At 35.9% G+C, this 24440-nt stretch overlaps 1 protein-coding gene across 1 annotated transcript in view; it reads left to right on the top strand.

The window, feature by feature from the left end:
* LOC135223531 (sodium/hydrogen exchanger 7-like) overlaps positions 1-24440 on the top strand; it is a 155793-nt gene that overhangs the window by 21453 nt on the left and 109900 nt on the right. The window contains 12 exon segments of the mRNA XM_064262008.1: positions 3167-3249; positions 4020-4097; positions 4737-4813; positions 4936-5136; positions 6138-6376; positions 6724-7038; positions 8104-8208; positions 8211-8256; positions 10714-10774; positions 15063-15089; positions 20339-20551; positions 23974-24063. Coding sequence (XP_064118078.1) covers positions 3167-3249; positions 4020-4097; positions 4737-4813; positions 4936-5136; positions 6138-6376; positions 6724-7038; positions 8104-8208; positions 8211-8256; positions 10714-10774; positions 15063-15089; positions 20339-20551; positions 23974-24063 — 1535 coding nt within the window.

The raw sequence follows: 24440 nt of genomic DNA, 5'->3' as shown, positions 1-24440 counted from the left end.
AGGAGATGGTGTAGGACGAAGAAGCTGTCCTCCTCCAATACCTCTGTAACCACCATTGCCGATTTCCTCCTTTTTCTTAGAGAGGAATCGCAACTTTCTGTGTCAACCATCAAGGGATACAAGAGTATGCTGTCAGTGGTATTCCGGAATCGAGGGCTGGGAGATAAGCAAATAATAAGGATCTCCACGATTTGATTCGGTCTTTCAAGACTTCGAAATCGAGAACTCCGAGAACACCTAGCTGGAATCTGGACGTGGTCCTGAAATTCCTCTCCTCGGACAAATTCGAACCTCCACATCTTGCCTCCTTTCAGGACATTACTAGGAAGTGTTTATTCCTATTGTCCCTCGCGACAGCCAAAAGGACGAGCGAATTGCACGCTCTGGACTCTAAAGTTGGCTTTAAAGGAGATGCGGCTATCTGTTCGTTCCAGACATTGTTTCTGGCGAAAAATGAGAACCCTTCAAAGCCTTGGCCCAGGAGCTTTGAAATAAAAGGCCTATCTAACCTGGTAGGTAGAGAGATAGAAAGGTCTCTTTGCCCGGTTAGGGCTCTTCAATTTTATCTCGATAGCAAGAAGCAGGTGGGAGGTTGTCAACAGGGTCTTTGGTGTGCTGTGAAGAACCCCAAAAGACCCATGTCTAAAAACGCCTTAGCCTTCTTTGTGAGAAGTGTGATTATTGAGGCGCACAAGAATTGCCCGGATGAATCCTTCAGACTTCTAAGAGTTAAAACTCATGAAGTAAGGGCGGTAGCCACGTCGCTAGCGTTTCAAAAGAATATGTCACTGAAGAATATCCTAGAAGCGACATATTGGAGATGCAATTCAGTTTTTGCATCGCATTACCTGAAGGATGTAAGGTGACCTATGAGAAATGCTTCTCTCTCGGTCCGTTTGTTTCAGTGGATACGGTACTGGGATTTGGAGCAAAGACTGATCCTTAAAAAATTTTATAGATGTACATAAACCCTCATTGTCAGATATCTTCCTGGTTTCCTGCTAGCAGGTGTGCTTGACGTGCACAGGCAGCCGTTGCCTTTGTTAGTGGGGAACTAGGTGTGTATGTGGCTAGTACGGGGGGTACAATTTTTGTTTTTGTCATTATAAAGTGTGCGTGTTTTTTATGTTTCGAGTTATTGGTTGTTTGTAAGGAGTTTGGGGATAACTCCTTGCAATCTTTAGAACTAACATGAATGTTAGGATCAGGTGATCGGGATCGGTGTTGTGCTCCTTGAACAAGGTGTATTGTCATGTTAGTGGATTAGCACCCAATGACAAAGGCCTTTAGGCTCTGCCGAGTAAGTGGATAAGACCCCATTGGCAGACCCACAAGAACTCTTAGCCATAGATCAATATCTCGCTGAGGCTCTTGAGGCGAAGCAGACTCCTGGGCAGTAGCCACGAAGTCTTCCGCCTAATCAGGTAGGAACCAAGGTTTTATTAATACCTACAACATATGTTGTTTACCTGTCTATTTCAGTAGTTAGCTGTCTCTTACCCACCCCACCAATGGGTGGGGCCCAATCAGCTAAGTATATATCTGGCAGGGAAGTTGAATGTATAAAAATGATATTGTCATGATACAATAAAGTTTTATACATACTTACCTGACAGATATATACGATTAATGGCCACCCAGCCTCCCCGCAGGAGACAGGTGGAAGAGAGGAAATCTGATTAGAAACGGGAATGGTTCCTAGTCCTGCCACCCAGGGCAGTGGGGTAGATCACCTGACCTACCTGTAGCGTGTGCCGCGAAATTTGAATTTCTGTCGGGGACGACGGAGTCTATAGCTAAGTATATATCTGTCGGGTAAGTATGTATAAAACTTTTTTGTATCATGACAATATCATATTTAATATGCTGCTACTTTTAAAACATAAAGCCATTTATGTTATAGAATCATCATGTTTGGATAGCTATAAGTAATTGTATAGCTTAAATGGGGAAAATGCAAGCTATCTTTAGTTAAATCTGTTTTGTATGGACCCAGCTTCTTTAGAAATTTGTGAATGCCAGTCCCAGGTATCAAAAGACATCCGCTGGATGTCTTACTGGATGTGTAGTGGAGGAGGTGGTTATCCGTCAAATCGACGCTCCTAGACGAAGGTCCCTGTCCTGTTCTCCCACACTGGGGAGAAGACATACTGAAAGCCCAAGGGAGGTCAGTGGGGTTTGCCCAGAGGTATTCGCCCCCCTGCCCCCTTGAGCCTGTTGCATGTTCCCAGTCTTTGACAGAGCACCATTGGAAAGGTGTTTCTTGAAGTGCACATCGTCTTCCATCGGATTTGGAAGTAGATAGTCCAAGGAAGAAGCTCCAACTGTGCTAACAGGTCTCTGTGCGCCCGCTCAAGAGGCACTCTATTGATGCGAGACAGCTCTCTGCCTCCAACCAAAGGCCTAAGGACACTAGTTTCATTCCTCAACCCTCTTGCAGTTTCAGTGTTCTGCTTTCTGCTTCTTTAACTCATCCACGTTGCTTGTTTCAGGACACCCAGGAGACTGTTTCTTTTCCAGACCATCCACTCTTGGCTTCCAAGTGCCAGTCTGCCTTGCCTTCCTGACATTTGACTCATACTCTTGCATGCTATTCTGCCTTGCCTTTCCGACGTTTGACTCATGCTCTCCCGTGCCAGGCTGCCGCTGCTGATGGCTTGACCTATGTCTTTTAGAGTCTAGACTCTGGCTTTTGCTGCATCGGCACCAGCCTCTGTTCTTTTACAACTGCATTCTTTGACACAAGAAGACTCATCTCTTGGCCCCCTTGAGCACCTGTTAGACAAACTTATGAAGTTTTTTAAGAAAACTACAGTTATCACCGAGGCTACAGATTCTTCATTTTCCCGTTTCGTCTGAGGAGGAGGATTGTGGGCAAATTGATAGTTAAACGGGGCTGGAAGAGACTGATGTGATCATGAGATGCCAAAGGCACTGTGGGAAATCCCACAGACTTCGTTATCACAGTTATTTTATAATTTTTCCAGTTTTGAAGCTGGCACTAGAAAATTTATCCTAATGTTAAGACCTCAGGTTTGATAGTTATGAAAAATTCAAATTGATTAAAAAATGTGCCATTTTTTATGTACTTGAAGGAAAGTTCCACATTTAAAAGTAGTTCCTCGGAATTCACATGTTCTTACAGCAACTCTCTTTGTTCTTACAGGAAAAGCCAGCCAAAATCGAACATATGGTTACTCTTTTAAGGGGGAGATCCCTGAGAGCCTAGAGAATGAGATTGTTCAGAAGGTAAGACTAAGCCTTTAGTTGCTGAATTTATAAGTTGATGCACAGTATATTTTTTTAGGTCATTGCTTTAATGTTTTCAAACCACTTCTCACTATCATAGGTACTTCTTTTCATTTATGCACAGTCTTCAATATTGTACTTAATTATTAAATAAATTATTTTTTTGACTATGTAAATTTCTCAGTCATATTCATGCAAGAGGTGGGAGTTTTAAATCTCTGGTGTAAGATAACAGCTTTGGTAATATGTTAAGAGTACGTATATTCAAGTTTGTATGTTGGTTCTGTTTTTATTAGTTTGAGAGCTAAGTTTTCAAGATTTGATCAAGTACGGCAGTTTGTAGATTGGGAAACACTTGTTGGGATTTACAGGTGACTGTTTCTTGGTGATCTTGGCAGACATTTTATTGTTTAATGAAGGAAGTTCTTTATACATGTTAGATAATTATGTTATTTTAAATAACCATCTGTTATTCCTCCCTGTTTTACATTTTCTATAAGAGTTGCATAAACCCATTTAGAGAATATTAATTGATTAAGAATTATAATGTGATTTGCATTAGGCAGTAAAACTAGTTTTCATAAATATGAATGATGAGCCATACTCTGTCTGTAAGGAAACTGCATAAATGCTTTGAAAGGAAAGGGTATTTTTATGTAACAGACTCCAAGGGCACATAGTAATGTACTGTATTACACTGGAGTTGGCAAAGATTTTTGCCGAATTATCTCTGACATTCGTTGAAAATAATTTTTTTATTGTGATTCTAGGCTACTTTTGATCCAGAGATTTTCTTCAACATTCTCTTGCCACCAATTATATTCAGCGCTGGTTATAGTCTGAAGAGGGTAAGTTCCCTTCCCCGTGTTTTAGGTGTAGTAATGTAAAGAAATTGTCTTGTTTTCATGAGTTTAAAGTGGTCAAATTGCATTTGTCACATTTAACTAAAGATCACTGGAATGACACAGTGCAATGAGTTCAGGTGATTCCCACCGTTAGTAACTTTATTTACTAATGTAAAATGTTATAAGCACAATTACCAGTACATATTATGACAGTTTTCTATTTTCATTGAGGCCCATTCCCTGCTCATATGATTGGCCATTGCAAAGGAATTTGATACATCAATACTGTTTCTACTTGTGCTTTTTTTAAAAGATCCTAGCGGTAAGGACAAAGAGCCATTCAGTTTCTTAGCTCGTAATCTCATTTAACATCTACATAAGTATTGCCTATTTACAGCAACAGTCATTTTGTTTATAATATGGTTATTTAGAATAAGGTACAGTATTTCTCTATGGTAAATCTGAATTCAGTATGATAAGTGTGTAATAACAATAGAAAATAAGATCAAAGTAGGGTGTGCTAATTTATAATTGTGATTACAAATCTATGGAAGGCATTCCCTTCCTTCAATTTTGGTTATACTGAGGTATATACAGTATCTGATTATTTTTCTTTTATTAATTTTAACTCTCATATCACAGAAACATTTTTTCAAGAATTTGGGAGCCATCTTCACATTTGCCTTCCTTGGAACAACGATATCAACTTTTGTTGTTGGGTGCGTATAAGTCTGTGATCAGTGTTGGGTTCACATATCATTACTGTCTGATTCTTTATTGGCTGATTCTTTGCAAGTATGCTGTTTGAATATACTTGAAGTTTTTCATTCTTCTCTTTCAGAGGATTGGTGTATGGATTCCTGTGGCTTATAGGGTCTACATATTCCTTCATAGACTGCTTGTTATTTGGAGCTCTGATATCTGCCACAGATCCTGTCACTGTATTGGCAATTTTTTCAGACCTCCATGTAGATGTTAATTTGTATGCCCTTGTCTTTGGGGAGGCTGTACTGAATGATGCAGTTGCCATAGTTTTATCAGGGTAAGTTACTGTATAACTGTGATATGTACCTTGGAGAAGAGTCATCAGCCTGCCTATAAGGGTAACCTTCTCAGTTGATATTTTGTTTTGTGTTTATATCCCATATTTTTACGTTATTAAAATCATGCAGTTTACAAAGAATGCCTAACATTTGTGCTTTTTCTAAGGGGTTATTATACATAATCTAAATTTGTGATGACTATCAGAGATGACTGTAGTTATTTAGTTGTTTCCTCTGTACATAGTTTCTGTCTCTCTCTGATTGTCTCTGTTCTGATTAAAAGATTAAAAGACAGGGCCAGTTTTGTCCTTGGCCATTCCTACTGCACCTCCAGTGTTTTCAAACATTCCCAAGCCATCTCAGTCCTCCTTTCAGTACTTCTCCTTTTCATTTTTATTTTATTTCCATACATTTTTTGTGGTCACATTTCTTCCATTAGCAGGTTTTCAGATTTTTGGTCACTTCATCAATGACTGCATTCTCAGTTGCTTTTAGCAAATCATTTGTTATTCAGAATTGTTGTGAGACTGGTCTACTTTTCAAATTCCCAAGGATCTCTTAACTTTATGTTTTATACTATCATCCCAGCATCCTCTAGATCATATTCTTGTTCTTTATCAAAGATATTTGCAAAATTACATAAGTTGTTCAAGTATTATTTATTTTTCAACTTAATTCCTCTAGCTTAATCTTTTGTATGTATACTCTGTTCCTTTTGGAGAAAATGTAGTTTGAGTTTGTGGGGAAAAGTTTTGAATGTTACAGTAAGAAATATGAATTACATATAAGGATCAGGTAGATGGAAGGAAGCATCCAGGATTAAAGCCATGAAAGTAGAAGGCTGATTGGCAGTGCTTAGGATTTCATATTGAACAGCCTCTAACATTTTTAAGATGAGAATATTTGGAAGGTGAAGACCAGGATTAGTAGATGTAAACTATAAAAGTATATGTTTAAACTGTCAATATACATTGTACTTCAATAATCAATTATTTTTTAGGGCAATAGAAGGTTATGGCAGTAACAGCAAAGGATTTGAGACATCAGCCTTCTTCAAGGCCATATGGGATTTTCTGGTGACCTTCAGTATGTCTCTCTTCATTGGGTCCTTTATGGGTTGCATTACAGCCATTATCACAAAATTCACTCGCCTCAAAGACTTCCCCAACTTGGAAACATCGCTGTTTTTCCTCATGTCTTACTCAACTTTCCTTATGGCTGAAGCAGCTGACTTAACAGGTGAGATTTCTTTTAAAATAGAGTATGTTTTTGTATTTGAGGAGAATTTCAAATTATCAGTAAATTTAATAAAACTGCAAACCAGTAATCCAAATATTTGTGCAAATGATCTCTATAGTTTTTTTATTTTTTTTGTATGAGTGTACAGCAGCTGTATTAGTTTTTATGGAGGTACTGTATTGTCATGTTTTGTAATAAGATATAATTAATATTTTACGTATCACAAAAGTTTTTAATTAACATTTTATGTATTACAAAAATTTTTTTCCTGGTCATCCTTATGCTAACAAGAACAGTCTAGTGATATGTGATTAAATTTTGGCTAAATTTACCTTTTATTTACACAGGAATTGTTGCAGTGCTCTTCTGTGGAATATGTCAAGCACACTACACTTACAACAACTTATCAGTCGAAAGTCAATTAGCAACTAAAACACTCTTTGATCTCTTTAACTTTCTTTCTGAGAATTTCATTTTCTCCTATATTGGAGTGTCCATGTTTACATTTGACCATCACAAGTGGGATGTCGGCTTCATCTGCATTGCTTTTGTTGCCATAATCGTTGGTCGATTTATGAACATTTATCCACTATCCTTCATACTTAACATTGGACGTCGTCCCAAAATCCCAGTCAACTTCATGAACATGTTGTTTTTCTCAGGTAAGATTCTTCTTTTATCCATACAGGGAGAGGGTATACTTTATCTTCCATTGTTAGCACATGAGTTGTGTACTGCTTTTATATATTAAATAATTTTAACTAATCATAAATTACTTTGTTGATGCTTTTAGTTGCTGCTCAAGGTGCTGTAATACCAATAATGTATGATGGAATAAACACTGAACTTAGTTTTTCATTACCATATTTGCTGACATATGTGTTCTTTTTTTTTTTTTCACAAATATTTCTAGGAAAATCATCCCCTTGAGCCTTGCCTGATAGTTATGTCAGGGTTACCTCATAAAAGGTGCAGTATTAGAAATGAATGTTAACACAATGGCCTGACCTGGTCATCAGCTTAGGCAAAAGCTGCTGCTTTAATTACAGAAAGATGCCAAAATTTTCAGGCTTCAGTTTACATTAATCTATACTGTAATTGGAAGAGCTTTTAAGATTTGACTAAAGCAGTATTTTAATTTTTCCAGAACATGCCTCCAAATTTTAAGTGTTTCTTATATGCCAGCAAGTATAGTAATTACTTGTGATTAACTGTCAAGCCATTAGTATACAGCAAATAAAAGGCTTTTAAGGTTTCTCTGTATTTATGTAAATGGAGTGGGTCATGAATTGGTAACAATCTGGGAAGTTTTCTCTGAAGAATCTGCCGGTGAACCTGATCCCCTTGTATTCATATTTTCATAAATTGATTCCTGGTTTTGTATTTTAATAAATTGTTGTTTTGCTGATCCTTTTGCATTTGGTTTAAATTGTTAACCATATAGTATCTGCATATAATGTATTTTAGTCAGGGGATTCAGATCTGCTAGTTGCAAGAATTTATGTTCCTTAGTTCGTATAAGTGACTACTATGCATATCTTACTTGCTCCCATTATTATTTTCTTTTCAATCTCCAGATGATCATGTGTAACAACAGGTGTTTAAGTAGTGAAAATAAACATTTGAAATTTTCTTTCATAGGCATATTTGGATAAGTGCTAACACTTCAAACTAGAGCATATGCAGACCTTAAAGTTTCTCATAACAAATGAAATTTTTACTCATAGGTTTACGTGGTGCTATTGCGTTTGCTTTGGCAATCCGTAACACGAGCAGTGATTCGAGAAAGGCAATACTCACCACTACGTCTCTTATCGTCATTGTAACTGTTATTCTTGTGGCGGATTAACTACTCAAGTATTATCATGGCTCGGGATACCGTGAGTAATACCTTTTCATGTAGATTTTTGTTCATTATCTACTCTTGTAATTCTGTATGTAATAGATTTTAGTACTTTTAAATTATATTGCAGCTGTTTTACCTTTTTTTCTGAACAGTAGTATTCTTACCTGCGTATTGTGACTATAGTAGTATTTATTTTTACATTATCATTGTGTATAAATTTCTTGGTCAAGAAATTCTTTTGATGTGGAAAAGTCAGTTACCAGAAACGGTTGATTATTTATGTATAGTACTTAAATTTTTATAATATTCTGGTGAATTTTAGTCATATTCAGTTATTCCAAAATACAGTTGATATTATCCAGTTTTCCAAATAATACTTGGTGAAGATTTACTGATTCCTTGACTTCTATCAGTTTTTTTTAACCTTATGGTTTAAAAAACCATAAGGTCTGATAGTTTAATTCAGATTGCTGAATTTCCCTTCAAGAATTAAAGTGCCCAGTTTAGCTGTTGCAAGTTCTTTTCTTAATTCCAGTCATTGAAGTTCTCTGTTGCTCTTATCTCTATTTAGAACATTACTCTTATGTTTAGGTGCTGCATATGTTGTCCCCATTGTTGGTAGGATTCATGTGGTCAGTGACCTTCCTCCCAATTATGTTTGTCTTCAATACCAAGTGGCTACTTTGTCCTTTCCATGGATACTGTTTTGCCTACTGTTCTGTTGAACTCAAGGAAAAACTCCCTCAACTGTTTAGGGGGCCCCACTTGTAAATCCCATCAAGTCACCTTTTCCAACTTTTGTATTTAAAATGCTCTGTTCTGCCAATCTTTGGGATTTTCTTCCCTGGTTCATTTTCCCATGACTCTTTATTAACATCCCTCCATCACAAGTCTGAAGGCTAAAGTCAGCATTAAGCCCATTTTTGTTTGTGGTGGTCATGGATGTGTTGAGTGAAGCGATAGGAATGAAGAGCTGTGGGAATTGTTTTTATGCCAATGATCTGGTGATTACTACTGAAAATGAGGAGGACCTACAGAGGAAGGGTTGAGAGGGACAGGAATCTTTAGGGAGGGGTGGCTTAAAGGTGAATGTGAATAAAACAGAGGTTTTGCTGAGGAGTAGGGAAGGTAGAGACAAAATAGTAATACAAGAAAGAAGAGCCTCGATTATAAAACAGGCCAAAAAGTTTAAATACATAGGATCTACTTTAAGCCAAGAAGGATGAAATGAGGCTGAGTTGACAGTAGGATAAAAGGTGTGTGGTTTGAAGTGGAGAGAAGGTAGCAGGAGTGGTATGTGATAAGAAAATGCCAGTCAAGCTAAAAGTCCAGATATATAATACAGATAGGACTAGTGTTAATGTATGGAGCAGAGACATAGGCTCTTAAGAAGAAAAGAGGAAGTAAAGCTTTAGAGAACAGAGATGAGAATGTTTAGGAGGATTATGGAGTATTGCTGCTTGAGAGGTTGGAAAATGATGAAATAAAAAGGGCAGGTTAGTAAAGATTACGAGGTGATAAGAGAGTCACAATTGAGATGGTATTGGCATGTGTTGAGGATGGATGACGAGGAGGAGTGAAGTGAGCTTGGGAGGTATCTGTTTGAGGAAGAAAATCAAAGGGAGACAGAGAATTAGATGGCGGGATAAAGTGAAGGAAGATATGGAGAGAAGAGGTTTGTGGAGGATAATGCCTTTGATAGAAGGCAGTGGAGAAGGCGCATCAGGCAACCGACACCTTAATGTAGGTATAACCAGTTGGAAAGAAGATCAGGAGGCTAAAGATCTGTTACTTCCCTTCATTTTCCTTGTCTTTTCCCTGCAAAGGATACCACCTAAATACTTTTGGGGATAAACTAGTTAAGTTACTAATGGTTCTGTGTACTGCCCCTTCCCCCCTAAAGTATTGCTTTCTGCCTTTACTTTTCATTTGTTTCCTTTTGTTTCTTCCTACTTGTATATCCAACTTCTTTACTTTGCTTCAGTTTCCCCCTTTCATTTAAGAAAAATCCTTTAATCAGTCCTATAGGGGTCCTGAAATGTAACTCACTGATCATATTAAACTATTTATAATAATAAAATAATAATAATAATAATAATAATAATAATAATAATAATAATAACCAATAATAATAATGATATGAATAATAATAATAATCAGCCTTGGAATAGCTGCTACATATACCTAAATACAGTATGACAAGAATTAAAATCACACAGGTTTTTTTGCTTGTACTTATAAAGTGATATGTCTTGCTTCAGTTCAATAATATTAAGAAAGAATGAGAGAATTATTTATTACTTTATTCCATTTTCAGTGCGTATTCCTATTCTCATTAAAGAATGAAGAGATAGTTATTTATTACTTAATTCCATTTCAGTGCTGTATTCCCCCCCTCTTCTCATTCTTACTGTTAGTTTAGCTCAGTTTATAATATAGATGAGGTAGTATGGCCTTCCTACACTTATAACATTTCCTGTAATCCTTGCAGTGTTTTGAAGTTTGAGGACGAAGAGACGCGCCACTTGAACAACTTCCAGCCTATCAGAAATGTGAGTAGGAGTAGATTTTTGTCAGGTATTTTGTAAGCAGCAGATAATTATAGAAATTGTGTCTTTAGAGTAAAATGCATTATTCATACAAACCCAATAATTATAAAGAACCTTATTCCCCATAGAAAGCTTTCCCAGTTGGACCATATTATGGTGGATGTCATATTCTGTTTCATTAAGTGAGCATTTCCTTGACCTGATTTAAGTTTTTCTGTTTAGTTGTATTTTTACGTGTTTGTTCTATCACAGAAGTGTTTTAGTTATCTAATGGTATTATTAATTACATTCTTTTATCAGTGGCCCTAATGCTTTGTATTTGCTGGTTCCTTATCCTAATCACTCTGGAGCTATGGAATCTCATGTTACAGCATGATGAGGGAAGAAAAGGTATTTCTGGAGTATATTTCCAAGGTATTTATGTTCCTCTTGGTCTTTAGAGTTCTAAGACTAAGAAAATGAAAAATGTTTCTTATTGTTCACAACGGGCAAACATTCATATTGCAAACTCTCGAAGTTCATAACTTGCAAGACAAGATTCTGCAGCCTTACAGTCAAGGAGACAAATGACTTGTAATAATGGGCGGTTATTATATGATTCGTATACAACATTTAGATGATAAAGTATCTTGAAATTGAAATATGTAAGACATCCAAAGAGGATGTCTTGAACAGTGGCCCAAATGGTAATTCCCTTTGTTAGGAAAATGAAGACACCACTAATGATGATAAAAATTCCAGGTGGTTGCTGACTTGTCCATAGACAAGCACTGTGTAAGTAATTATCAAGCAAAAGGTCAGAAACAAGTCTTCCTATCGAAATAATCCCGGAAGACTATAAAATTTCCAAAGCAGGCATAATCCAAGTTGAACATTAATTTGCAAAGGAGATTAAAAGTCAAAGGTAAAGATATTTAACTTTCAAAGCAGCCTTAGTCAAAATTAAACGTGAACTTGCGAAGCAGGTCAAGAATCAGAGCTAAAGCTCATAAGTTGCAAAGCAGTCTTTGGTCAAAGGTAGAGCCAGTAACTTGGAGAGCAAGGTTAGTTAAACATAAAGATATTAACTTGCAAAGCAGGCTTTGAATCAGTATAAAGTCAAGTAATGTTTGGTGGTAAAAGTTGTGACATACAGCGTTCCCTAACAAATACGGAGGTAAGGTTCATCCTGATACCGTACTGACTGTGCTTACTAATTAGTTCCAAATTGCAGTTAAAGCTATCAGTTTCATTGCTTTTCTTGGCTAAGAGAGTGACTTAGTGAGAGTGTGGTATTTCTGTATAGGTAGTCAACAGCCTCCCTGTGATCACAAGGGAAAGGCACATGGAAGCAAGGGTCTGTTGGTGGTCAACTGAATGTTTGGCAGAATTATGTCACAAAGTATCTGGAATTATGAGACTCATTTCTCCTGCCGTCAGTTAGGTTGTAGATCATTTGGTGGATTTCAGAAATTATCTCAATAGTTTTGATATTCATGAGGAATGGAATTTGTATGCCTTTCAACTCAGGAAACTTGGTCCATCCCTATCTTTACCTCTTGTCATTAGTCTTTAGTGATATATATAGTACATGATTAACGTAAGTCGTAAGCACACTGTCTTTGAGCCTGACTTGTCTGTAAAATACTTTCTAGTTCACTTGTTATCTTGTTCTCTGATCGTCATTGTTCAAATATTTCTTTGTTCTCCCCGCATCATGTGTATTAAATATGGTCAGGAAACTGAAAACAGCTTTTATTGTAGAATGGCCTATTATGCATGCCGATCACCTACAAGAGCTCTCTGCGTGGCGTTTAAAGATCTGCCCTGTTGCAAATTTTACAAAAACAACAACTGACCCGTGTGTGACAGACCTTTGAATGTCTTTGAGACAAACCCCAAGGTGATAATTATAAGATTATATGGGCTTTTCATTCCCAGGTACTTTAATCTCCTTCCTATTCAGCCCTGCTCTCGATCTCTCGTTTCTAAATCTTACAGCCTGTCTGAGCGAGAGCTTTTTATGGGTTAACATAGGCCCTCCATTCGCCTTTTCCTCTAGAAAATACCTAATTATTTTGTATACGATTGCCTTTTCTCGGCTGTGAAGTTGATGTCTATCCATGGCTGTGAGATGACTAGGAATGACTTGTAAGTCAGTTTCAAAGCCACTCCACACTTCAGTCAGGTCAAAATTTTGCCATATCGTATTCAAGCAATATTCAGTCATTGTTTCTTATCTAGTATTTTGTCAGAGAGAAAGAGAGAGAGAGAGGGAGATCTGTCAGTATACAATTGTGTATTTTCTCTCATCAAACTTACTCTGTTATGCTTTATTTCATATTTATTTGCTCACCAATTTATTCTATACCTAAGATATTAAGAAATCAAGATATTTGTAGAAAGAACTGCCTCCAGACATGTACAGTGACCAGCAAAAGTGCCCTTGGAGAGAATATAAGCAGCTTCTCTGTGGATTTAAATGCACGTGGAACTGTTTGAAATTTGGCAACAGCCCCAAAATGAGATGCTGTGTTGATAGAAAATCCGACTCTGTTTCTTGTTATTGCATAAAAAAAACTATCAGTCATGAACCAATGTAATTGACTTAGAATTCTGCATAGCAGAAAAGGTGATATTTGATATCTGTAATGGGAGAAATGGTTTTATTTCTGTTGTTGTTATAAATTTGGCAGATATGCGGAGATTAAACACACGTGGGAGGACCTCGCCAGAGAGCTCTGGTAATTTGGGAATACTATAGGATGGCATTCAAGCAACCCTACTTTAGCTTATTTTGTGAAGTTGGGTTACTATACAGCTGAGCCAGAATGTAGTAGACCGTACTATCTGTAATATTATTCTTTTGTATACAGGTATACATATTGCTGTTATTCCTCAAATAGCTCAGTCTGGATAAAGCATTTTCTCCTTGGAGGTGATGATCTTGCTAGAATAATATTATCATGTTTGAGTGCAGATTTTTAAAGCTGTCGGTCAGCATTAAAGAAGCTGGATTCATGTACATATGTAGTATGCATTCTTGTTTTCTTGCCATTTTGTGAAATGAAATATTATCAAAAGCACCAAGGGGTGAAAGGTAAGATTCTAAGAGAAGACACTGATATGTGGTACCTCATCCAGATGGTTTGTGTTGTTTTGTTGTGGATCTCATTGCATGGTTTTTAACTTGCCTGAAATAAAGTTTGGTTTTGTGGCACCTAAACGCCAGCTACAGCCAAAAATTGCTATTGCAGTTCATTAGGGTATGAGATACTGTTTTGGGCGCTCTATTCCAGATATTTACCAATGTTTCATTTTCAGCAGAAAGGTTTATGCTTTTTATTGTTAATATATACTATAATTTTCCCTTCATTTTAATTCTCCATCTTGAATTCTGTGGTAACTGTTAGCTTTTAGCTTTAACTAAATTATTAGACAGTTTAATACTTTCATCAAACATAATCAAACTTAAGTAACTGTTTATACATTAATGTCCCCAGTGTTAGGAACCCGTCACTTGGTGTAAATTTTTTGTAAATTGGTACTGATGACAACTGATGTTCAGGTTGCGTATGCTGATGTATCCTCTTGCATTGTTTTCATTGGCTATTGTAGCAGATTCACTATTGAAACGGTACTTCATGAAACCCAAATTTTATCAAATCATTTGCCATTATAGTACTGTGCTAAGGACATTTTTAAAGATCAGTTTAACATTAGTTAATGACTGATTACTCTTAAGATTATTTTTTTAGCATTATGAAATCTTTATAAAGCTATGCCTGAGATTTATCATGATTGTGGTGTTTTTTTTTTTTTTTCCCTAAATGAATGTAATTGTAATTAGATTTTTTTTTAATTATTAATATTTATAAAGGTGAACACTGAAGTAGAGTAGTAAAAATCAATAATTACAAGTTTGATTGGTTTAAAAGGTGAATTTGTATGTTTGGTGTTTGTGCTAATGCTAAGCTTAATCAATTTCTCCACGCGTGGCACAAATAATTTTAACCTAGTAATCATAAAAGAAAAATAATTTTTAAATAACTACTCGTACCTACAATATTCCAGTGTTTCTTTCCAGATGTGTTTTTTGTATGAGAGATTATGAAATTTCCCTTTGGCCACTTGAAATAACAGCACAAATAGATACAAGGTTATTAGTGCATCACTTTTTCTTTTTGCTTTGATTCTCATTAGATGCTTTTAACCATTTCAGTTTGTAGCAGAAATGCCTAGGTTTTAAGTATCTTTCCTTTTTATTTATTTCTATCTGAGTCATCAAAATGTGTTCTGTTTAATGTTTCAGGATTACAAAAGCATTGATGACTCCAGGGTACGTAACACTTTATGTCTTTTTGTCATCTTTCTTGCATGTGGGTGGAGGCTATGGTAGCTAACCAGTTTAGTCTGAAGGGTACTTGGTCCAAAGCAGTCACCATATACTCCTTCCTCTTTGCTTTTTCATGGTTTTTCCAGCTTTGCTTTCAGTTGCTATTGTCTGTTTTGCTGATGCTGCTGCTGTCATTCAACTTAATCCAGTTAAAAAAAAAAATACAGTATATGGATTGCTTCCCATGCTGTAGAGTTAGTCACCTTAGATTTAAAAGATAAATGTATAGTAGATGAGTCTTGGTAACCTGTTTTTCAAGTTGTTTGTTTCATGAACAGATGTTCTTATTATCTTTTAAGTGCCACGTGTGGAGTATTGTTGATTTTGCTTTCATAAAAGTGCATCGCATATTACCAGTAAGATAAGTTTAGCTAAGCTTAAGTTGTTTTTAAGTACCTTCTGTCAGGTTTCTTGTTGTAGTCTTTATTGTGGGAATAATTACTTTCTGTAAGAGATATAAATGGTGTTCTGTCAGTTTTGATTTTTACAAATATTTCACACTAATGTGGTACTCTTTTCCTGTGAAGATTCTAACTAGATGATTATAGAAATGGTTTTGTTATTCTTTTATCATTGATTTTTTTTAGCATTAAAGAGCTTAATATCCCCTTATTCACAAGGTAAATTGGCAGACCAGAGTGCCTTTAGAACCTTGTATTCATGTATCTCCCGAGACAGTGAAGAATGTCAGCTGCATGAGAAATCTCTCTTGCAAAATGCCTTAGTCTAAATGTACATTCATCTCCCACCCCCCCCTCATTCCCCGTGCATTGCTGATAATCGTCTCATGCCCCTTTTTAATACGTATATATATATATGTGTGTATATAGCTGCTGCTATTTTAAAGATGGTATTTTGTGTCAGGATGTGACACAGGTTTATTACAGTAGTGTATACTAGTGATAAATATTTCTAATGAGATTTACCATCATTGAATTTCCCATGCTTTTGTTTATGCTAATGTCTTTGTTATAGTAGCTATTTATTATAATTATTTTATTTGAACTCCCCTTCTTTGGGGTTCTCCAGAAATAAAGGCTACGCTGGCATAAGTTTAGCTTAATCCTCACAAAAATAACAAATTTCTCTCTTCTTGATTTTGGCAAAGGTAATATTCTCTGTTTTGTTTCATATACCATTTGGAGTCACTTCCATTTTCTATCGAGTCATTTTTGTTATGTTTTTATTTATTTTTTTTTTCTTGGAAAAATATTGATCTTAGCTATGTTAATTTTTCGAGGCAGTGAATATGCTGTCCACTGCTATTCACTTGTGTCATGGTATTGAAGTACAATTTTTCGTGTGACTATTAAAAAACTTTTCCAACTACTGAGTATCAATAATTATGGCACTTAGTGATTTGATTTAGGTATACTATTGTAGAACTTCAAATGAGGTTTTTAGATAAAGTAAAGGCATGCATCATGCTGGGATTTGCAGGTCAAACCAAATCCAAAGCTTGTTTTATTGAAGATATATATACATTTGATATTTATCTATTTATATTTATTTAATTTTTAATGTGATGTCTATTTATTTGAATATTTCTTTCTTATTGATTGATTGATGATTTATTTTATTCATATATTTTAGCTTCTTATTTTTTCATTATTTGCTTAGAACCAGATATCACAGAATGTTAAGCATTTAATTTTGGAAATGCATACACAATTATTGTTAAGCAGTTTCCTTTGAAACTATATCTATTTTGAAATGCTTATATCTCCGAAAAAATGAATAGAAGATGATAGATATTCTTATTGCAAATTTCTTATCTAGCTTCGGTCGCTAGCAATTCACATAGCAAATATAAACTGTACTGTAATTGTTCTCATCAATTGCTAATTGTAATGTTTTCTGTAATTTATAGTTTGGAGTAAAAGTAAAACAAAAATATATTTACTGATGAAATTGGGTGAAATAAAGATGAAATAAGCTGCCATTTCATCTGTGGCTGCAGGTGCCCCATTAGGCAGGATGAGGCTTTAGGATGGATCCCATCAAGTTATATTGCCATAGTTTTTGGGAAAGATTTTTTTTCATTTTTTCTATTTGGTGGTTGGAGGATGTGGTTTTTGGTCAGGTCAGGTCAGATCAAGTTAGATGACAGTATGTATTCCTGTAATTGCCACTTTATATATTCAGCTCCCATTTCTCTGATAATAGTAATTCATTGCCAAGTTTCAAAATCTGAGAGCTTACAGTATTGTAAGGATGCATATATACAGAATGTAAAAGGGTATAAGTTTTCAACAATGAAACCTTGTCCCTGGTTATAGTAATAGAATGTTTCACAAATGAATGCGACTGAAGTATTTTGTCCAGCATCTTGATTTGGCTAAGGAAAAATATACATTTTCTTATTGTTTACTGTCAGTTTTTAAAATATGATCAACAGTGCCTTATGTCTTGACTGAACAACAGTACAGAGAATCATGACTTGATATAACCTGTGTTATGAGTATTGTGTGTGTATTCATAAGGCTTAGGCTAGTGCCTTTTCTTCACAAATGTATGCTGTTCTCCAATTGTCCTATTAGGACTCCACAGAACTCTATTAGGGAGTACTACCTATGATGTGGCTTGTAATGGCACACTGAAAACAGTAGTGAAGGGTTATTGCAACATCGAGCAAGTCTTCATTTGCCCTTTTCTTTGTCTTACCTTGCTTTTCACCTTTTACAGGCTTTTATTTTTATGTCCAATTTAAGAATAAACCTTTAAGACTATCAACAGGGACTCCACACAAGGGATTTGATGATCTTTGGTTGATTAAACTACTTTACAACAATAATGAACACGGGCAAATTAAGGTAGAGAAGAGGAGACAAATCTGTCATCTTTCACTGAAGGATTTTGAGTCGTGGCTACAAATTCTGGTATAAATTCGAAGACTATTGACTTCCAACTTCTTCTGGAATACTTCACCTAATATGACAGGCAATGTACCTCCCCTACCCTTTTGATCGATGCTAAAGTTAACAAGAAGACTGCTTTTAGAGTCAAGTTTCTACTTTTTATCCGTCGCATTTCACAGTGGTTCATATGGAGGCTTAGTAACGCTAGCCAATACCATGGTTAAATCCCAATCAGGAGACTTTAGTTCCCTAGGGGAACAGGACTGCTGAAAACTCTCAGTAACATAGCTATTTCCCATGAAGAGGAAATGTTTACACCTTTCATTCACAGAACCAAAGCTAGTGCAGCCCTGTACGCCTTAATGGCAGATATAGAAAGATTTTTTTCTGTACTGGAATATACCAGAAAATCATCTAACTGTTGAATAGAAGTTCCGAGTGGAGAAAGACTCCATCTACAACACCAATCACAGTAGACAGACCACTTCTCCTGGTACACACCACTGGATGACTTTCTGATATATCCTGCCCTCTGCGATGCTGCTTTCTGAGGAAAGACTTACGCTCGCAGGAGGTACTTGACAGTCTCCACCTATGAAGAGATAGGGACTGTACTTACTGGTGGTACCTTTCCACGTTTGGTTGACATAGTAGGTTGTTCCAGGGAAGTAGTTCTCTTGGGACATCTATCAGGAGTTCTAACAGGTCCGGGAACCATTCTTGAGTTTATGGGAAAGTTTTATTAATGACAGCATGATATATTGAGTGGTCATTTCCTAAATAAGTCTTAAGCACTAGAAATTATGATAATAATGTGGATTAAGTATTTGTTATACAGTATTAAATATATATATAGAATTTTAACATTGTCAATAGCAATTACCCAGATGTTACATTTGTCTTACTTTAATGCTGCACAAGATATAAAACTACATTGAATATTGTTTGATGTGTTCCAAATTGTAATTATGGAAGTTCCATGCACAGATGAGATAATGATGAAAGGGTGTGGCATTTGCACAACCTCTGGAAGAATAGCACTTGCTGTTGTCTGCTGGCATTTATTGGCACCAGGAGAGTTGAAAAGCTTATCTACTTCAATGCCATTATGAAAGTTAGGGCACAAGCAAAACATTAGCCCTTTGCATCAGACAAGGTTGGAAGGGTTCATAATGATGATTTTCCAAATTGTTAAGTTGAAGTAGTACATATATTTAGGCATTTGACACTTAACCCCATTTGTTTAAGTACTTACCACAGCTAATTATCTGGATGTGAAAATAAGTTTAATTTGTGAATTTGTGACCCAGATTAGTAGAATTGGAGAGACCTGATTTTCTGGCCAAAATCCACAGCTTTATCTAGATTTAGCATGAAATGCCCCATGCTCAAAAATGAGCTGGCTTTGAGTTTAGCTTGGTGAGTATGTGTATAAGGTCCATACCAAGTATGGATAGCTTGTTCTTCCTTTATTGGGCCCAGGAATGACTATGATATTTCCTCAAAGAGAGAAACATATGGTGCATCTTATTAAATAAGTCTTTTAGTAGTCCTTTTAAGTAACAGAATTCACTGGAGAGTAAGGAATCTGGATGAATTTAGTTAGTATCAAGGAATTGAAAACTATTTTTGGAAGAACTATGCTCTAATTTTGTACACTCAGTTGGTATCTACGGCCAAAATAGGTTCACACTGTCAGTAAGTATCTACAGCACTGTAGGAGGGTTACCATTTGCAGAATAAGTACTTGATGAGGTTCTAGCTACTTTATTTTTCACTTGTACTCGTAAATTATCTCTATTCCTTAAGTTCAGCCAAAAAAGAAGCTATGGATGTAACTCATTGGTTTCTTAAAACTAATAATGGGACAGTTTCTGCATCACTGAATCAAGTGATGGGCAAAGGATCCATTACAGGTAATTATGGCAAAATTGCAGATAATTGCAGCAACTGTTACCATTAAGTACGTACTTTGATTAGTTGTCAGGATCTTGTAGATTATTTGGTTGTCCATTTAGTCTATATGAATGCTTAGAACATCTAGAATTTTATAATTCAAGATTAACTTATTTTTATAATATCTCTCAGTCTTTCACTCACAAAGATTATTTGATCATCCTGACTCATATTTTATGTAATGCCCATCGTTTGTTTGAATGGCATCATATATATAGTATCTTGTTAGTGAAATTGGGTTACCATAATATTGTTTGATATTCATTGGAATTAAGAATCTCTGAAGTACACAGGTAAGAAAAATGGAAACGGGAAAGAGATTTTTTCTCTCATTTGACTGTATGAATTTATAATATTTATGTTCTTTTGATACCTCAGGGTCCAGGATCAGAAGACGGTGGCGAAAGTGATTCTTGTAATCAAACGTCAAGCATGTTTGAGAAGGCCTGGCTCTTCCGTGTATGGTCTCAGTTTGATGTACGATTCATGAAGCCATTTTTAACGAATAGTCGACCCACCCTTCTAGACACGTTGCCTATCTGCTGTGCGCCATTGGCCAGACTCCTCACCACCACAGACCAACTGACTCAGGTATAGTGCTTTCTTTGGTCATTTATTCTTAATGATATTTCACTGCTTGATTATTTTTTTTATTTGATTTAATTTCACTTTTGGTGCATGGAATATTTCAGAGATATGTATGTAAATATTTGATAATGATTGCACGGATCCTGCACTCACATAATACCATTATATATTTTTATGGCTGCATGTGAATGGGATATTGTCTGTTCATCAGAAAAGGGTTTTGTGGTGGCTATCAAGTAAATTGAAGCTGCTTTCATTCTAGGATTGCCAATTTATATTGGTTGGATTTTATGTTATTTATAATATAAGTGCAGCTATGATGTACACATTGTACTTTAGTTTTTGAGTACTTATGTGACGAATGGTAATAGCCAAGAAGTTTTTGTACATTTGTTTTTTTTCAAAAAATAAGAATACGTAAATCATTTTCTGCTGGTATTGAGGGTTTGTATGAAGTGCTTTACTATTACATTCTTGCTATCCTCTTATTTTTCTGAATGTGTGAATACTGTAATTATTCCCTTCACTATAAGCCTTAATACTGGCATTGCATATGCATAATTGAGTGTGTGCTTTTTACATCTGTTTTTTCCTGTTTATCAACTTACATTTGTACAAATACCTGTAAGGCATACTATATCTACTTTTCATTGTCAGTTTGTTGCTTTTTGAATTGTATAATTCTATGGTCCAGCATGAAAACTCTGCTTATTACTGCATCTTGACTTCTTACTAAAAGTTATTATCCTTTCGTTAACTCTGATAGGGTACTTGTCTTTTAACTTTATATTTGATTTTAAAGTTTTTTTAGGACAGTCTTTGAAAAGTTCCATGTGGCCTTTGCTTAAAGAGCTCTTTCTATAGTTTTAACATTTTTAGTGCAATCATTGTCATTTCTTCTTATGAAGAGCTTACCACTGGTGTTGGTGATAATTTTTGTCGCATTGTATCCCTCTCTTTGCCACAGATGTTAGGTCGTATACCTGATTGTCATTATATGTTCATATCCCTGACAGTAGATGTCAGCCGGTGTACCTACAGAATTCTTAAAAGTTTTGGTAATTCTAAAATGAAATTTGTCATTTTGTAGTAATTTGCCTCTTCCCTGTAATTAATTTCATTGTGAAAAGAATGGAAACTTTTCCATTGCTCTCTTCATTCACATACACACTGTGCTTTTCTTGTGACTAGTTTCAAATTCTTGTAAAGCTTGTTCCAGTCCTGAGATTTTTTCTTGTATTGTGTACTGTAGTTTTTTGTTGCAACTGATGGATTTTTAGTTATGGAATCTCATGGTTATTCAGTCTGAGTTAGTATTAGTACTTGCATTCAGCAACTCAGTAAACGGGGAGCCCAGGCCAGAAGAAGTAGCAAGTTGTTTCTCACCCGAAGGTCAGCGTGCAGGAAAGGCAGACGTAACATCTATTCCGTCTTGTTTTTTTACCCTATTACTTATCTGATTGAGTGACATAGTTATTATGGTGTGGAGCTGCTTATTGCCTTAACCAAAAAAAGAACGACAGGATTTTTGGCCAGAAATGGGGTATTTTTGACACCATTAGCTATACCAGATTCACATCAACCATGCATCTGATGTCTAGGCCAGTCCCTTTCGACTCTACTGATTGGCTGTTGATAAGCCAGTCACAAGACTGGAAATCTCAGTCTCTCTTGAGAGTTCACATAGGCAGGATGTATGTTCCACCTCTCCTGAGGGATACATCTTTCAAAAGTATCCCTCAGGAGAGTTGGAACATACATCCTGCCAATGTGAACTCTCGAGAGAGACTGAGAGTTTCCAGCCCTGTGATTGGCTTATCAACAGCCGATCAGGAGCGTCGTAAGGGACTGGCCTAGACATCAGATGCATGGCTGATGTGAATCTACTATAGGACTTTGAACTTACAAAGACTGCCTTTATGTATTGTATGCTCCAATACCCTTGGATATTGAATTGTTCTCTGGGATAGCATCTGATGTTCTACCTAAAGATTAGCACTTATTTGAAAAATGTAAATTTCAGATGGTGTGCCATTTCAGATTATTGATGATCGAAAATTAGATGCACGTTTTCCTGTCCCTTCCTTCAGATATTTGTCCTGTTGCTTTTGACTGTCAGTTCTTCATTCCTTGTCATCAGTGTCCAAACCATTCCAGTGGTAGAGATCACTGTCTGTTTTCCAGCCATGGAATAGCACATCGTTCAACTCTACACCACTTCCTTATTTGTCGAACAATGTTATCACCGTACTGACTATAAATCTTGATACGTACATAATATTCAGTAGTTACATCTTTTCAAAGTCACTTTCACTTCTTTTGTCAGTGCCTTACTTAGGTAGCTTTTTTGTGGCATGATTATTTTCTTTCAGTTGCTATGCTCATTCTAACTTATGGGTGTTCAAGTTTCTTGCACAGTTTCTTGAATTTTATTTCCCCACCTTTCTGTTATTTAGTGATGAAAATATATTAATTGCACAGGGTACTGGACTTTGTAAGATTGATTTAGTATTTATTAGTCATGTTTTAATGGTAAAGTTATTTGGTATGTATGAAGAGCAGTGTAATAATAGGATAGCATTGTGATGACATGATTTCTATACAGTGTAGTGAAAGCAGCTGCTGGTTTGACATGAAAACATTTTATCCAAAAGTATATCTTATACTGAAGATTGTGTTCCTAGCAAGGTTTTCTAGGAAGTATTTTGTCCTGACTGTGTAACCCTCCTTTCTTTTCTCATATTGCAGCAGTATCATATTTATTCATATTGCTGTAGTAGTGATGATAATAGTTATTTTTACTGCCACTCTCAGCAAGCCAAACCCCTAAAACCAGCTCAGAAAGACAGTGGGGAAGGACATTGAGGGTAAGAAAGCAGAGATAAAAGATAGATTAAAGTTAAAAGAATAAATGCACAGCAATACTTTATACTTTATAAAATGAGAATGGCAATAAAAGTTATTTAGACCAAATCAGTAGCATAGTATTAAAGGTATTTATTAAGTGCCCTTAATATTAGTAATTAGGATAGACGATCTTGGGGCAAGAAGGGGAATTGAAAGTGTTTTAAACAGTACTGAGTTTTAGTCAGTATACTCATTATAATGCAATATAGAATAATAATAAAACTGATATATCTCCATTTCCTGCTTCAGAGTTGTCCCTCTGGAGCCCTGTTTCATACCTGTTAACCCTTTGCTCTTTGCCAGTGATTGAATGAATGCTGTGTTGAGTGTAGCTGTGATACTGAATGATACAGCAGCTTATCTCTTACCTTGTCTATAGTATTACTGTAAACTGAATGAAAATGTAAATAATCAGGACTGGAGCTTTGCATATGGCAAAAGATAAGGTTGCCTTCCCCTTTGTGATGTTTATGAGTCTTTAGAATAAAATCCTGGTACATTTCTGTTATTGCTACCAGGATCACGATCCGCTCAATGATGACATGCCGCTAGATGATTCTCTCATCAGCTCTGGGGGTGTAAGGACGTCTATAGACACTGGTCGCCAGGTGAGTGTTAAAATTAAGACATCTAGCATTACTGTTGTGCGTCATTTCTGTTATTTTTAGAAAACTGATGGGGTGGTCTAGTAATTCTCTGGTCTTTTGGAATAACAAGAGTTTGCAGTTTTTAAGCTTATGTTTTCCATGAATTAAGTCTTGCAGTGAACTGTATATTTGATTGTAAGTAGAATTTTGAGTGCCTGTAGTTGTTGTTTTGATGACTGGAAACTTACAGGCAAGTATATCACTGTAGTATACTGTGTGCTGTATATATTAAATTTATGTTTCTGTTTTTTTATTCCTAATGCATATGGTATCAATCATTGTTATGAGCCAGATGTTATAAAACACTCTGTGAGACAAAATTAAAGTATATTTTTTAC

This window comes from Macrobrachium nipponense, chromosome 10, assembly GCF_015104395.2.
Source record: "Macrobrachium nipponense isolate FS-2020 chromosome 10, ASM1510439v2, whole genome shotgun sequence".
Lineage (NCBI taxonomy): Eukaryota > Metazoa > Arthropoda > Malacostraca > Decapoda > Palaemonidae > Macrobrachium > Macrobrachium nipponense.
The sequence above is the reverse complement of the archived record's forward strand: the minus strand, read 5'-3'. Positions and strand labels throughout refer to the sequence as shown.